Raw genomic sequence first — 14,469 nt, 5'->3', positions numbered from 1 at the left:
GTTGTTTAAGAAGTTCGGGTAGTTTATTAAGAAAACGACTGGTTAGAGCCCTCCCCTGTTTTTTTTTCTCTCCCTGCCTCCTTCCTTCCACACGCTTTCTCTCTCTCTCTCTCTCCTGTCCGCTAGTCCGCCAGGACTCCCGGGCACCTCCGCACCTTCGTCTCCTCCAGCCCAGCCCCCTCCCTCAGAACAGGGCCGGCCGCCGGGACTCGCACCGCCGCCGCCGGCCAGGGAAATCCCTGCCTGGTCATCACCAGACCCACCTCCGCTGCAGCTGCGTGCGGATCCGACGATCCGGCCTGTCCCGAGTCCGTGGCTTCTCAGAGTTTAAATGTTGCGGAGTGTCTGACGGGAGCTGCTTCTGGGGCAGATCAGGCAGCCAAATCACTGGTGAACGGACGCGGTGGTAAAGCTTTATTTGAATGACGTACTTATTAATGACGCGTTATTTTAATCAGAATGTGATACGGAAAACTGTATAATATAGCAAACATGCCGAATTACTGTCAAGAAATCTTTGGTTCGTATTGTAATCGTAACAGTCGTTAATAAGGGATTCTGAAGTCTGCAGTAGCCCCTGTGAAGCTGTACCCTACCGTAGGTTACAAAGGCCCCATTTAAAATAGGTGTGTGTTTTGGGGCAGCGTGAGGAAGAGGCTCAGGGGCTCCTGGGACTCAAGAACAGCTGCTTCCCAGTAGCGTTCACGTCAAGCATTCAGAGCACATACTGCTGAAGACGAAGGTCTGGCCTGGAGCTGCCCTGAATAGGAGACTGTGTGAGGGAGAGACTGAGCGCTAGTGAGAGCCCTTTGATGAGAATTTTCCCCTTGGTGGGTCACTCACAGTCGCAGTCAGAATGTGCTTAATAAAGGGGCTGGACTGAAAGCACAGTGAAAATATACAAATCCCCCGACGGCCTTAAAAATGAACGACCTCTTAAACGACAGATGCACTTAACAGGTCTCACGCGACAGCTACCCTTACAGCGACTATGAGCCCTGTGGCTATTCCTGCTCAAATACTGGCTGTCCTGCCACGGAGAACTCAGAGATTCCAGACCGAAGTGAATGACTGAGGGGAACAGAATGTGTGTCGTCCTGAACAGGGATTTGTTGTAGGTGACCAAAGTACTGCGTTTTCTGGACATACTGATAGAGAAGCACGAATCCAGGTGCACAATGCAGAATCTGGGTGGGAGTGCGTTTAAAACTGAGAGCACGAGGAAGTTCTTTACACAAAGAGGTGTGGGTGTCTGGAACAAGTAACTCAGCCGTCTTGTTGAAGCGGATACCTTCGGAATCTTCAGGAAAGGGATAGATGAGATCCTTGGATCGATTGGGTACGGTCAACCAAATGGACAGAAAATTGTCACCGTTCTTTTTCCCAGGTTCTTCCGTGTTAAGAAAATGCATTTCAATGGAAAGTAAACAATTGCCTATACCAAACATACAATATATCTTGTGTCATTGTCTGGCATATGTTAGCTGAATAACTAATTGTTTCCATCCCTGAACTCCAAGGAGGTAGATAATCTGAGCAGGAAAAAACGAGCAGAACATTATGCCGTTTTCTCTCTGAGACAGAAGGAGAGGAAGTGTAACACACACACACAAGGGCCATCCGATCTGTTTGTGCAGGAAATCCCCCGGGATGACACTTGGTGCCGGTGCTTCGGTTTCGGCCGCCCCGTCGAGCACAATCCCGGCCCAGTGAATACCTCATTGTCACGGAGAACTATTCCGAGAGACCTCTACCTGACACTCGTGCCCTCTCTGCTTTCACTCTCTCCTCTCTGTGGCCCAGGCGAATGAATACCCCATTGTACACAGCACACAGCTCCTCTCCCACTGAACACACTGAGCACACAGCCCCTCTCCCACTGGCTACAGAGCACACTGAACACACTGAGCACACAGCCCCTCTCCCACTGGCTACAGAGTACACTGAGCATACAGCCCCTCTCCCACTGAACACACAGCACACTGAACACACTAAGCACACACAGCACACTGAACACACTGAGCACACAGCCCCTCTCCCACTGGCTACTGAGCACACTGAACACACTGAGCACACAGCCCCTCTCCCACTGGCTACAGAGCACACTGAGCACGCTGAACACACTGAACACACTGAGCACACTGAGCACACAGCCCCTCTCCCACTGGCTACAGAGCACACTGAACACACTGAGCACACAGGCCCTCTCCCACTAGCTACAGAGCACACTGAACACACTGAGCACACAGCCCCTCTCCCACTGGCTACTGAGCACACTGAACACACTGAGCACACAGCCCCTCTCCCACTGGCTACCGAGCACACTGAACACACTGAGCACACAGCCCCTCTCCCACTGGCTACCGAGCACACTGAACACACTGAGCACACAGCCCCTCTCCCACTGGCTACAAAGCACACTGACCACGCACGGCACACTGAACACACTAATCCATAATTGCTGATTATGTTTGTTTCCTTCTGTCAATCTGTTGAGGCGGAAGTAGAATGTAGCCTAAGGAACTGGCTTTTTTGATGCCCATTTACCTGTTCGCCTGCCACTAGTCGTGCCCAGTTACGAAGCCATGTCCTCCCTTTAGCGGCTCTCAAAAATCTCTCTTTTTTTCTTCTTCTTTATTCTGAAGACATGCGCTCCTGTTTCTGCGACTGAACCACATATATACAACAGAGAATATGCATATTAGCTGTTTAAATCAAATAGAAAAAGACTGGCTTGTCTACTCGGTTAACTAAAGGAAATCTCAAATCTAGCTAAGTAGCCATGCAGACAATTACGTGGCGAGCTCGTCAGTTTGCACACTTAAAATAGGTGAAAGAAAATAGTCTTTCTGAAACACAAAATGCTCAATATGAAACCCTTGGTGTGTTGCTTTGGTACAGTGGTTCTGAAAAATCTGTGTATCTTCACACCGTTCCAAAATAAACGTTGAACACGCCCTCCACAGGTGTAGTAGCCCACGTTTGCTTATCGCTGCTTTTCTCTCGGCTTTTTACAACGAACAGGAGGCGGGCGCTTGTGCTCGGATGAGATCAATTAGGTCCAGCATTTTTTTTTCCTAACCAGAGAGCCGTACTAAATCGAGAAGCAGAATCGTCAAGTGACGGGAAAAAAAAAATGAAATTGGTTGGACTTTTTTTCTACAACCAATAAAGGGCACTTGGGCCCATGAAGGCAAAGGGCGGGGGCTCGAGCCACTGTAGCCCCCCCGCTCTGAACGTCCCCGCTGAGTGATCCTGATCACTAGAGAATCACTTGATGGTGAAACTCTGTAGCCCCCAGGCCAGACCTGCTGTACACCCTGCCAAGACCAACAGCACTGCACTGCTACCCAAACAGCTGCAGTTCTACAGCACAGTACTCACACAGAATTTACTCTGCCAAGACCACACTTTCACTCTTGTCAGTACCAGCGGTCCATCCGTTACTTTTGTCTTCTGCTCTGTTCATTAAAAGGCTTTGTTTCCACAATACAATACCAGGACTGAAGACGGGCTGTGTGTTCCTGCTCTTACAGACTTTTGCTATGGTATGTTATTGGATTAGCACACTGTAGTGCAGAAAGGAGGCCTGGCATAGGAGAGCTTTGTGCAAGCTAGGTGAATCAGAGTAAAACCATGGTAAGTCTGACCACCATGTGTGCTTCACTCTGCACGCTTGTTCTTGCTACAGAACAATCCACTCTCACAGAGCCTTCCAAGTTATAACTCTTTTAATATCTGAATTCCGTTACGATCTCAGACTCCCTCTGTTAGAAGTGCCTTTAATCTGCTCACAGAATGGTTCAGTGTGCTGACTCCTCCAGACATCAGCCATTACTGATAACTCACTTGGCTGGGAATTAATGCAGTTGTAAAATGTATGTCCATATACATAAAGGGTTATTATAAACTCAGAGCTGCTAGAGTATTGTCTGCTATGGCTGTTCATTCCATTAACTTATACAACAAGAGCCGAAGAACAGAGAGGGCCAGAGGGAGGAAAGGCCATTCAAATCATTCATAATTGTTCAGCTTGTCACTCGGCTAATCTCACAGCATGAGGGAAATAACAGAACCTCCTTACAGCAGCTGCGGTTTCCTGGTGGTGCTTTTTCACCAGGGCACCTCAACAACAAATAGTCCTCTCCTATCACTGCGGCTGTCAGTAAAGCTGCTAATGCCTGTTGTCTCTGTGGCTGTTCTACACATGGGCTCTGGTACACCTGCTGATATCACACACAGCCCCAGGTCAATCCAGAAGGCACAGAGCACAGAGCACAGAGCACAGAGCACAGAGCACAGAGCACAGAGCACACACACCGACAATTCAGAGACCCAGGCTTACTAGCCGGCATGTTCTTATCATGTAGGAGGAAACCAGACAACCTGGAGAAAACTCACAGGAATGTGGGGAGAACTGGCTAACCCCACACAGGAGGCTTCACGGGCTAGAACCAAACCTAAGACCCGAGAGCTGTGAGGCAGCAGTGCTAATTATCTCACCACTGTGCCACCACCGGTATAACAGTTACCAGAAATGAGCCAGAACACCCACAACCACTAGAAAGGAAAATGTGATATTAACTATTTAATAGTTACCGATGCCCTCACTTCGCCAAAAGATCTTAGTGCTATTCCGGCATTTGTCACATGTGTCATTTCCAGAAGCTGTAGAAGCTCTCATCAATTGTGAGAGGAAAGCTAAATCCCATTGAAATTTGAAGCGGGTCATTCTTAGTAGGTTTTAGTAATTATCGCTGCACGATATCTTAATAGAAATTATTGTGGCACACCACATCCTGCATCACTACCAAGCACTCTGCAAGGTATCTCTTCAGCTGTGCACCTGAATACCTGCCTGTCAGGATGCTCTGACTCCCCTGTGTCACGGAACAGCTTGCTTTAACTGAGCGAATGTCACGTTACCTCTTGATAAGTAGGCCGGACAGCAGGCGTGTGGATCGTTATGGGTTATGGGTTATGGATGGTTACGCGTGTGGAATGTAGGGGTGCACCTGCAATCCTGTCAGAATTTGCCCCAGGCCAGTTCTGTACACTACCCCCCCCCCCCCCCACGCCTCCAATTCTCCAAATTCTTTCGCAGCAGAGTGCGAGTCTGGTGCTCGGCTCTGACACTCTCGGCTCAGACACGCAAGTTTGCCCTTGGTGTCCCGGGGCGCAACCTCAACAGCATTCCTGAGCGCAGAGCCCTCGCGGCCTGGTCCGGCCCTCCACCCCAGCAGGGCAGGGAAACCGCACTGCCACTGCACGCCAGTCTGAATCGCTCTGGGCTCTACAAGGTGCAGGCTGCTCCACACACTGTGCTGGGGGTAAATATCTGGGCTGATTTCATTTCCTTTCCCATCTCCACGCCTGCCTCTGCAAGCTTACATCAACGAAAGACCGCGCTTCCAACCTTGCGCTGGGCTGAGACGCAGATGGTGAAGAGGCGGCTCGCTCTTCCTCTCCTTGGCCTCTGGACGTGGCACAGGCATGACGGTTAGCGTTATGGCGGACACGCTGCCCATTCAGTGGAGGGGGACATGCAACCGCAACCCCCCCGGGCCCCTGCTAGGCTCTTCGATGCAGGCTCACTGAGGAACAAGACCTTGTTCTTTTCTTGTGTCTTGCGTTATTTTATTTGACATTATCTGAATTCCATCCTGATCTCCAACCTCCTCCATTATAAGTGCCTTGAATCTGCTCACAGAATGGTTCAATAAAGAACTCTACAAGACATCAGTACAGCCGTTACTGATAATTCACTTGGCTGATAATGACTGCAGTTGTAAAACGTACAGTATGTCCATATACAGTGCTTATTATAAGCTCATAATTGCTATTGTTGGCTATAGTGTTTCTTTAAAACAAAAGCCCTAAACCAGGAATACTCTGTGAATATGCAGAACACAGCCTCTGAACAGTGCCTACATGCAAAGTGCATGCTGCTCTGCAAATGATTCATGCAATGAGCTAGAGATAGGAGACACTGTAGATAGGCTTTTATTCCACATTCACAGAATACATCAAAGTTATTTTCCCAAGCACGGGAACCTCATCACGACCCTGCTCTGCTCATCTCCCATGGCTGGTCTCCGAGCTGGCAGAATTCAGGACCTCATGGGGAAGTGCCACCTCTGAGCGCACATTTCCAGTCACCAGTGTCTGCCTCACGACGAGGGACGGCAGGGAAGCTCTCCTGGGACTCCCAGCTGCTGGAGAATGAGCCGGTCTGGGGATCACCGCTTCCATCCCCTCGTTTTCCCCACTCCCAAGCCACGTCGAGGGAGTGTGGATCCGTCCCAGCGGGATTCAGTGGGAGAGGATAGAGAAGTACCCCACTCAGGCTAGTCTTAGTGCAGACCACATCGCAATGGGGAGGTCTGAAATGATCTTGAAAATGAAAATTTGCAACATGCCTTGTGCTTGTGTAACTGGGGCGCCGTCTCCAGCAGCATGGTGTCAATCGGACATCCCGCGGCTTCATCTCATTACTCAAGGCGAACTCCATGACCCTGGGACAAGCCTTCAGAATCCCCACGCCAAAGAACCGGACTGGGGTCTGCGTTTAAAAAGCCTTGATTCAAAATGAATCGCCTTATTCTTTTTTCAAAGTTTAAATCGAAACAGACTCAACTTTCTTAACCTAGTCAATTGCTCATGCTTGCCCTGAAGATTTTTTCGTCGAAGCTTTCGAATCATGACTTTACTGGAGCGCACGGTAGGCGCTCACGGATGGCGGAGTCTGTGCGGGGAGATCTGGCACCGCCGAGCCCTCAATTATCCGGCGCATCAATAAGGTTCTAATCAGCAAAGTCTTAATAACAGGTGGGATAAGGCCTCTGCTCCCACAGGTGACACGCAGCTCGCTTAACCCAAATCCCCTGTCAAGGTGCGCGCAGGCCGGCCCAGCAGCTTGCAAACCCACATGAAAGACCGAGCTGACGAGTCAGCGCTGCGTGTCTTCTCCCGCCCCTTCCTCTCTCTCTCTCTCCCCAGAAACGCAGTAATGATCCCTCTCCTTCTCCCAGATTTGAACATGCACCACTTCAAAAAGCGCACCCTCGGCGGAGCTGTCAGAACGGGTTATAGCCCAGGCGGATGGGGTGCCGGAATTCGCTGCCGACTCAGGCATGACCGACTCGGGCAGAAGGGGATTAAAGTTTTAAAGTCACCACGAACCTTTTCAAAGTCTCTGCTGTACCAGCACGGTACGCAGACGTACTGTACATACACACACTAAACGCACTAACCGGAAGGCTCAGACGTTAGAAGTCTTTTTAAAACTACCGCTTTTAATTATTTTTTTTTATCGCGGCATATAGGCGAGGCTTTAAAACCCTGCTTAAAAACATTTCGCGAACAGCGTGTTTCTCATTGCACGCTTCCCGTAAAATACATGACCGAAGGAAGGAGAGAGTGTACCGAGGCAGGTGAGCGGGCTCTTACCAGATAGCGATGCGCTCCTTGGGGTAGTCCAGGCGTTCAATACAGCCCAGGTGGAAGGGCAGGCTGTGCGCGGCGTTCCTGGCCAGGATCGCGATCAGCACTTTGGGCTTGAGCAGCGCGGACTCGGGCCGGGCTGCGCCCTGAACCAGGGTCATCAGCTCCGAGCCCGCTCCCGAGAGGAGAGCGGCGAGGAGGGCGGCGAACACCGCGAGGGACAGGAGCCTGACACGCGGCATGATTCCCCGGAGAGCACCGCTGTCCGCGACGACCTGGGCTCCGGCGTAGCTGCCTCGCCCTGCTCCGCTGCTCGCTCGGAGAGAGAGACTGGCTGAATGAGAAGGACTTTTCCACAGCTCTCTGCTCTGGGGCTGGCGTCTCTTCCCCCCCTCTCCCCCCACCCCCTCGCTCTCTCTGAACTCGGGTATGCAGTAGGACCCCCAGCTGGCTCTTTCAAACAATGTCTTCACAAGAGCAGCGCCCCGCCGACGGACCTCTGCCCCAGCTGTAGCCCCACACTGGGTCCGGCTCGGTGTGTGGAGCGCTTACTGGGTCAGCGCGTTAACGCGCGTTCCCATGGAAACCTCCTCTTCTGAATGTGCTACAGGCTCTAGTCGTCTTCTCTCAACTTTTTTCTTTTATCTTTCTGGTCTGGTGTTACGGGTTTAAACGTCATTCCAGTATTATCCCCCTAATCTCGCACTATCCCGCTTCACTGTATTCAGCGAGAAGAAGGGTGGTGTTTTGACTAGTCTAACGATCCTAATTGTTTTGGCGTGTCCTGCTGTGTCGTCATGGCTGTTTGGCTCCTGTAAACCGGTCCCAGCTGACACAGTATTCCTGAAACTTTTATAAATCGATGTCGACGCCAGATTTGTGTAACGTATTAGAATTACACAAAACGTGTAGAAATACGCACTAGCACAAAAGCGCGACACAAGTCCGAACCTTTTTGCTACTGCGTTAAACAGAGCCCATAGGTGCTGGTCGTTTTAGGTCTGGTCCAGCTCTATCGTCTCAGACAGCTGTAGTCTGTGTAGGTCGCACTGTCCTGTCTCACCAAAGCTCTGGATTGAATGCTCTGGAGCCACCGTGTGTTTGAGTGATGTGTGTGGCTGGGCGCAGGGTCTCAAGACGGGCACGGTTTTAATGGCACCGGTCCCAGGTGCCAGTGGGAGGCTGGGTGCCAGACATTGCCAGATTGCTGCAGCAGTGACTACAATCGCATTTTTCATGTATGAGCGCAACCGATGGCTTTGCCTTGTGTCTCGTTAACAACTTCTCCGTCTATTAAAAAAATCCCATAAAATGCAGTGGGTGAGGATTTTAACTTCACGGCCAATTCGTCCAGCATTCCACTGTATTACCATTTATTTTAGTACTCCACTAATGTAATTCTTCATCTACTTCTTAGACTGCTAGTAAAATTGCTGTATTACTGAAGCATTTTGGATATCGTGTTGTGACAACTGTCAGTGAATACAGCCTGCGAACAAGCTGAGGTCGTGAGAAAACGTTTCAGCTGTGTTGCCTCTCCAGGTGTGTGGGGGTGAGGAAGACTGTGAGGGTTTGAGGATAGAGGAGACCGCAGAAATAACTTTGTGAGGACGGTGAGGGAGAAGATGAACAGGGGGCCATAGAGATGGAAATCTGCGAGACAAGATTCCAGAGGAACCGTGATGGGCAACAGTCTCAGCTAAGGGGGAGATTAGAAAGGGATTCGTCGATACCCCCCAGCCTGTTAAATCTGTTACACGTGGGGATTCTATTGACTCTTCCATCGGAAATCAACTTCGATCAATTTAATATTACAGTACTTGTGCTGTCGGGACTGAGGTTCCACCAAGACACAGAGGGACTCATTTTAACCCCCAACTCACGAACACAGGACAGACTTCCTGCAGTTGAGTTCTTAGAGACCAGCTCAGTGTAGCAGCTACTGTAAAAGCGGCACAGTCCTGTCTTCTTGCCGAAAAACAACTCAGGAGCACCGCTGCGATCTGTACGCACCCACCGAGCCGTCGTGCAGCGAAGCGCGGCTGCTGTATCAAGCGCCTTGGAAAATGAATCCCCACAGCTCGGTTTGAGTGACAGCGCCTCACCCACTGGGGCTCACACAACTGTTCCCCCCGCAGAGGAAAAACACACTTCGACTGTGGGTAAAGAGGGAAAACCCAAACTGATTCGTCAGTCTCTCCCACACCCTCTCGCTCTTGCTCTGCTTCCATCGCCCCCCTCTTTGGATGAGCAGTTCAAAGCGTGAGGACACGACCGATGACCTCACTTCACAGCTGCATAGCACCCAGGTGGCTCTAAACACTGTAATAGAGATTGTCCAGTCATTCATTCGTTTGATTACATATTTAACCGGCAATGTTATAATCGGCATAGCTCAGCATGGTCTAATAATGTAGCAGTGTGTGTATACTTGGCAGAGCAGAGTGTGGTGTTTTGTGGCGCGGTCTGTTCGTGTGAGGATAGGTGTGAGTATGCTGTGTCGAATTAATCCGGAGGCAGCACACCAGAAGACCGGCTGTCGAGATGCTACGAAAGCAGTCAACTACATGGACGATGGTACTACTTCAAACTGGGCTTTGTCCCCCTCTAGTGGAGAAATCTGGAACTCTCAAGCCTCACTCACTACACATAGTGCTGACCTGACTACAAGAACCAAAAAGCACTGCGAGCAGATTGGGAACGTATACTGTAAAGCGAAAATTTTCCAAATGTAAACATTGGGCTTGTATTTTATTATTAGCTGTCAAAATGGAATCATATTTGTCACAACTTGTTTCGAATTGCACTATCATTTCATTCATTCTCTGTCTGCCCTAAACCCCAGACCTAGTTTCTAGTGACTGACAGGCAAACGGGCACACTTTGTAAGTTTTTTGGTTACTCGTCCAGAGTTTATTTTCTGTGATTATTGTGGTAGCGGATTGAATTGAAAATGGGATTAAATATGGCCACACGAATCGCTTGCTTTAAACGATGCAGGGCTCGGGTAATAAAGGAACGTTTAAGGCGGAACCTAAAGTCTGTGCATGGAGTTTCGGACGGAGATGTAGTCGGGCGCGCAGTGTTAGTAAGGAACATGTGGTTTTAGATACGGATAATTGTGAGTAAGAGCCGTCGGTCGCTCTGCCACAGCGATGCAGCTCTGATCGGTGGTCAGCGAGAGAGATGGACGTGGAGGTGACCGTGACCTCGGAAGAGGGGTGTGCTGCGGGTGAGCCCGAGTCTGAGGAGAGCCCCAGGGGAGCGGAGAGACAGCGAGACCTGCCCGCTAACTGGATACTGCAGCACCCCAAGGTACCAATTCAGCCGAAAGCCGAATTCATAACACTCGCTTTACAGTTGCTCTGCAGTAGACCTGCAGTATAATTACACACGGAAAAGGGAAGAGAAGAAATGATTCACTTGGTGAGGGGTGTAGAACAGTTCTTTTCGAGAGCTTTCTAGGTATTGATACACTCAAATAGCTGCTTTCTGCTGCTGTAGGAGCGAGTAGTGTCCACCCTGTAGTAGTGCGAATCTTCTAGCCTGATCTGCTCAGAGCTCAGAAGCTAGGCAGGCTGAGTCTGATCTGGTCTGTACTGGGGTGCGAGACCTCCAAGGAGGAAACGGCTGCTGGTGTTGGTGGACCAGTAGGGGGTGCTCTTCCCTGTGGACCAGAATGCAAGCCAAAGCACCCTTGTGGGGAAACGGCTATAGGTGGAGCCATCCTGCAGATGAGATACTAGACTGAATTGCGTGGTCTGTGATGATCCCTCGGCACTGTTTATAATAATAATAACAATTGCTTAATATAGTGCTTTTCTGGGCACTCCACTCGAAACACTTTACAGGTAATGGGGACTCCCCTCCACCACCACCAATGTGCAGCCCCACCTGGATGATGCAAAGGCAGCCATAGTGCGCCAGAACGCTCACCACACACCAGCTATCAGTAGGGAGGAGAACAGAGTAATGAAGCCAATTCATAGATGGGGATTATTAGGGGGCCATAATTGATGAGGGCACATGGGAAATTTAGCCAGAATGCTCGGGGTTACACCCCTACTCTTCAAGAAACGCCCTGGGATTTTTAATGACCACAGAGAGTCAGGACCTCGGTTTTATATCTCACCCAAAAAACAGCGCCTTTTTACAGTATAGTGTCCCTGTCACTATACTGGGGCATTAGGACCCTCATAGACCGCAGGGTGAGTGGCCCCCTGCTGGCCCCACTAACACCTCCTCCAGGAGCAGCCTTAGGTCTCCCATCCAGGTACTGACAGAGCTTCAGTGGGCTGCCGGCTGTGAGTTGCAGTGTGATGTGGCTGCTGGCAAATTTCTCCTGCTCCACACCCACACCTGTGTGAAGTGTGCTGTGCTCTGCTCTGACGGTGACCCTGTCTCAGTACCAGGAGCTGATGAGCCTCGAGCTGGGGGACTCAGCCCAGGTGTATGCTGCCTTCCTGGCCTACGTGGACCTCACAGAAGGTGGGTGTGTGTTGGTGTCTGTGCGCGCTCTTGCAGTGGCTGCTGGATTGTGCCTGTGCTCGCGGTGCGACAGGGACTTTAAACTGCTCTGCGTGTGGGGTGCCTGTCTCTTGTCCCCTGTGCAGTGCGGCAGTGGCAGGATGTGTCCTGCAGGGGGAGCTCCGAGCTTCAGCTGGTGCTCCTGGAGGGGCGGGAGAGAGAAGGCCAGCCCACGCAGCTTGTCGTACCGGTTCCGGCCCAGAGGTCCATCAGTCACAGCTGGTAAGAAAGTGCCAGGTCAGCGGTCAGAGGTCAGGGGGCGGGGTTTGGCAGGAGAGTCTGGAGGGGGGGGGGGGCTTCTTGCCTCACCAGTCACAGCTAGTGAAACTTGACTCAGTATCTGGACTGGCTTCAGGAGGGAGGAGGAGTGAAAAAGTGGAGAAAAGCAGGGCAGATTTCACCCCGTAGCCCAGACCTGTTTGGCTCAGGCCTGGCAGGTCTCATTAGCTGCTCAGAGGCTCAAACCACACACTGCCACCCTAGTGTGCATTTAAACCAGGGTGACGCTGTCATTGGAAACAAAATCACCTTCACCTCCTCAAACTGGGATCCCGGAGCAAAGTCAGTGGTACAGAGGAAAGGCTTTGATTTTTAGCCGCTGGATTGCGAAAACGGCGGGAAAACTTTCAGCTCCATTGCATCATATTCCTTAAATTGCTGCCAGGCCCCCTAGGAGATGAGAGTGAGTCACGAGGTGCGCAGTGAGAACAGAAGGACGGGCAGTGTTCTGAAATGCGATGAGAGGCCGGCCGAGCCAGGGCAGTGACTGGAGAAACGGTGTCGCTGTCGCCCTGTTTCAGATGAAAAGCCAATCAGCTGTACAGTCAGTAACGAAGTAACGGTGCCGCTAATTGACTTAATGCACTGAAGCTAAAAGCCTCACCTCTAAGTAAAATAATTCTGTGAAAGGCACAGTTGGTTCTCTCTGCTGGGCTGTATCTCCATCAGCAGTGCACAGATGGCACAGCACCTCCTAAGTCCTGTTTTCAGAGACTCAGTGTCCCTGTTATATAACCAACACAGTACACTACTCTACCTGCCCTCTAGTCTGTTCATGTACACAAGTTCCACATCTTTGAGCTTGCCAGCTCAGCCACGCCTGCAGTGTTGCAATCATGCAGGCATGACCGCCCTGCACAGCGGTCGCGTTTTCTAGACCACTGGGAGCTGGAACTGGATCGAGCCTGTGGCACCATCGCGTCTGCAGGGGAATCTGACCGCGCGGCTGTCACATATTCGCGAATGGGTCCCTCTTATCTCCTTGCGCGAGGGGCGATTGTTAGCTGGAAGGCGTGAGCACACACATGTGTGTATATATATAAAAGAGACCCCGGGAAGCCTGCGGACGCAGACACAGAGACGGAAGCTCTGCTGTGGGACAGCCCTTCGCCAGGCGGGCCCGTGATCTGCTCACCTGCTTCCTCGCGCAGTGCCTGGAGGAAGACTCCCTGCCTCTTGGGAAGCCCGGGCTGTTTCTGAACCGGCAGCGCTGCGGTTGCAGTGGTGTCTCCTGGCCCCGAGACTCACAGGCTCCCTCTTCCCCTTCCTGTGCCTCCGTTTCTCTCCTGTCTCCCAGGATCCAGACGCTGCTGGGCTCCCCGGGCCCTGGGGGGGCCTCCCCAGCCTCTATGCTGCTCTGCGCTGTGGCCCCTGACTCCAGCCTGGTCTACCACCGGCTGACCGCTGGCCTGCTGACCCCCAGCCCCCCTGAGGACATCGCGGACCAGGATCACCGGCAGCACCGCAAGAGGCGCCTGCGCTGAGGTCGCGGGGTAAATGGCGTGGCACACAGGGCTCATGGCCAATGCTACAAGCCACCTGAGGGCATTTCCAGGTCACCACTGCACATAGGAGGTCCTGATACTCCAGTGGCCGGGTACCATTGAGGGGAGCGGACCCCGATTCTCAGGAAGCGATACCAAGGGCACAAAGCTTCTGGACACTGCAGACCAATCAGTTGTGTGGAGCCTGCTCTCTGCAGTGAAGAAGCCAGAGCTGTGAGAATCCGGACAGAGACTGATCACTGATCTGGAGGGAGGAAAACAGTGGAGAAGCAAGTCCCTGACACTTGCTGGGCAACTGGGCACCAACACACTGGCACCCTGTTTAACCTACACCACGTCCCCTTGACATTCAGATCCCCACTGTTCTGTACTGCTTCTACACTGGATCTGCTCAGAAGCGCTGTACAAATCAAGGAACTCACGAATCATAAATATTTTTTTAAAAGGCAGTGCCATTTTCTCCGTTTGTGAGCACCCCACCACAGACAGATGATGTAGTTTTAGAGTAACAGCCAGGAAAGTTTGTTTCTTTATGGGCTGGGGCTTGGCAGCTGCCCGTCTGCATTCCGCTCACCTCTGGAGTATGAGCTCACTAGCACACGTTTTCCACAGGCCCATGCCTCAGACTAGCCAGTGCGCCGTTCCCCTACTACCCACCAGGGGGCGGGAGAGCGCTTCTTTTGGTTCACAGTTGCTGGCGTTCAGGGCCGCAGGG

At 51.5% G+C, this 14,469-nt stretch overlaps 2 protein-coding genes across 3 annotated transcripts in view; one reads left to right on the top strand and one right to left on the bottom strand.

Annotated features, from left to right (window-relative positions):
- The window catches only part of colgalt2b (collagen beta(1-O)galactosyltransferase 2b), a 33,074-nt gene extending 24,643 nt beyond the window's left edge, over positions 1-8,431 (bottom strand). The window contains exon 1 of the mRNA XM_088599197.1: positions 7,450-8,431. Coding sequence (XP_088455323.1) covers positions 7,450-7,685 — 236 coding nt within the window. The 5' untranslated portion in view covers positions 7,686-8,431. The remainder of the gene's footprint in view (positions 1-7,449) is intronic.
- Positions 8,432-10,504: 2,073 nt separating this feature from the next.
- tsen15 (TSEN15 tRNA splicing endonuclease subunit) lies at positions 10,505-14,203 on the top strand. 2 transcript variants are annotated; one of them, XM_088599196.1, is made up of 4 exons: positions 10,505-10,758; positions 11,856-11,931; positions 12,057-12,192; positions 13,547-14,203. In XM_088599196.1, exons 1-4 carry the CDS (start codon positions 10,630-10,632, stop codon positions 13,731-13,733), a joined length of 528 nt encoding a protein of 175 aa, XP_088455322.1. In that variant the 5' UTR covers positions 10,505-10,629; the 3' UTR covers positions 13,734-14,203. The 2 variants fall into 2 exon arrangements, with proteins under 2 accessions (XP_088455322.1, XP_088455321.1); XM_088599195.1 differs by having other exon boundaries at positions 11,850-11,931.
- The last annotated feature ends 266 nt before the right edge of the window (positions 14,204-14,469 follow it).

This window comes from Lepisosteus platostomus, chromosome 11, assembly GCF_059453375.1.
Source record: "Lepisosteus platostomus isolate fLepPlt1 chromosome 11, fLepPlt1.hap1, whole genome shotgun sequence".
NCBI classification, from domain to species: Eukaryota; Metazoa; Chordata; class Actinopteri; order Semionotiformes; family Lepisosteidae; genus Lepisosteus; species Lepisosteus platostomus.
Note: the sequence above shows the minus strand (reverse complement) of the source record. Positions and strands in the feature narration are given on the sequence as shown.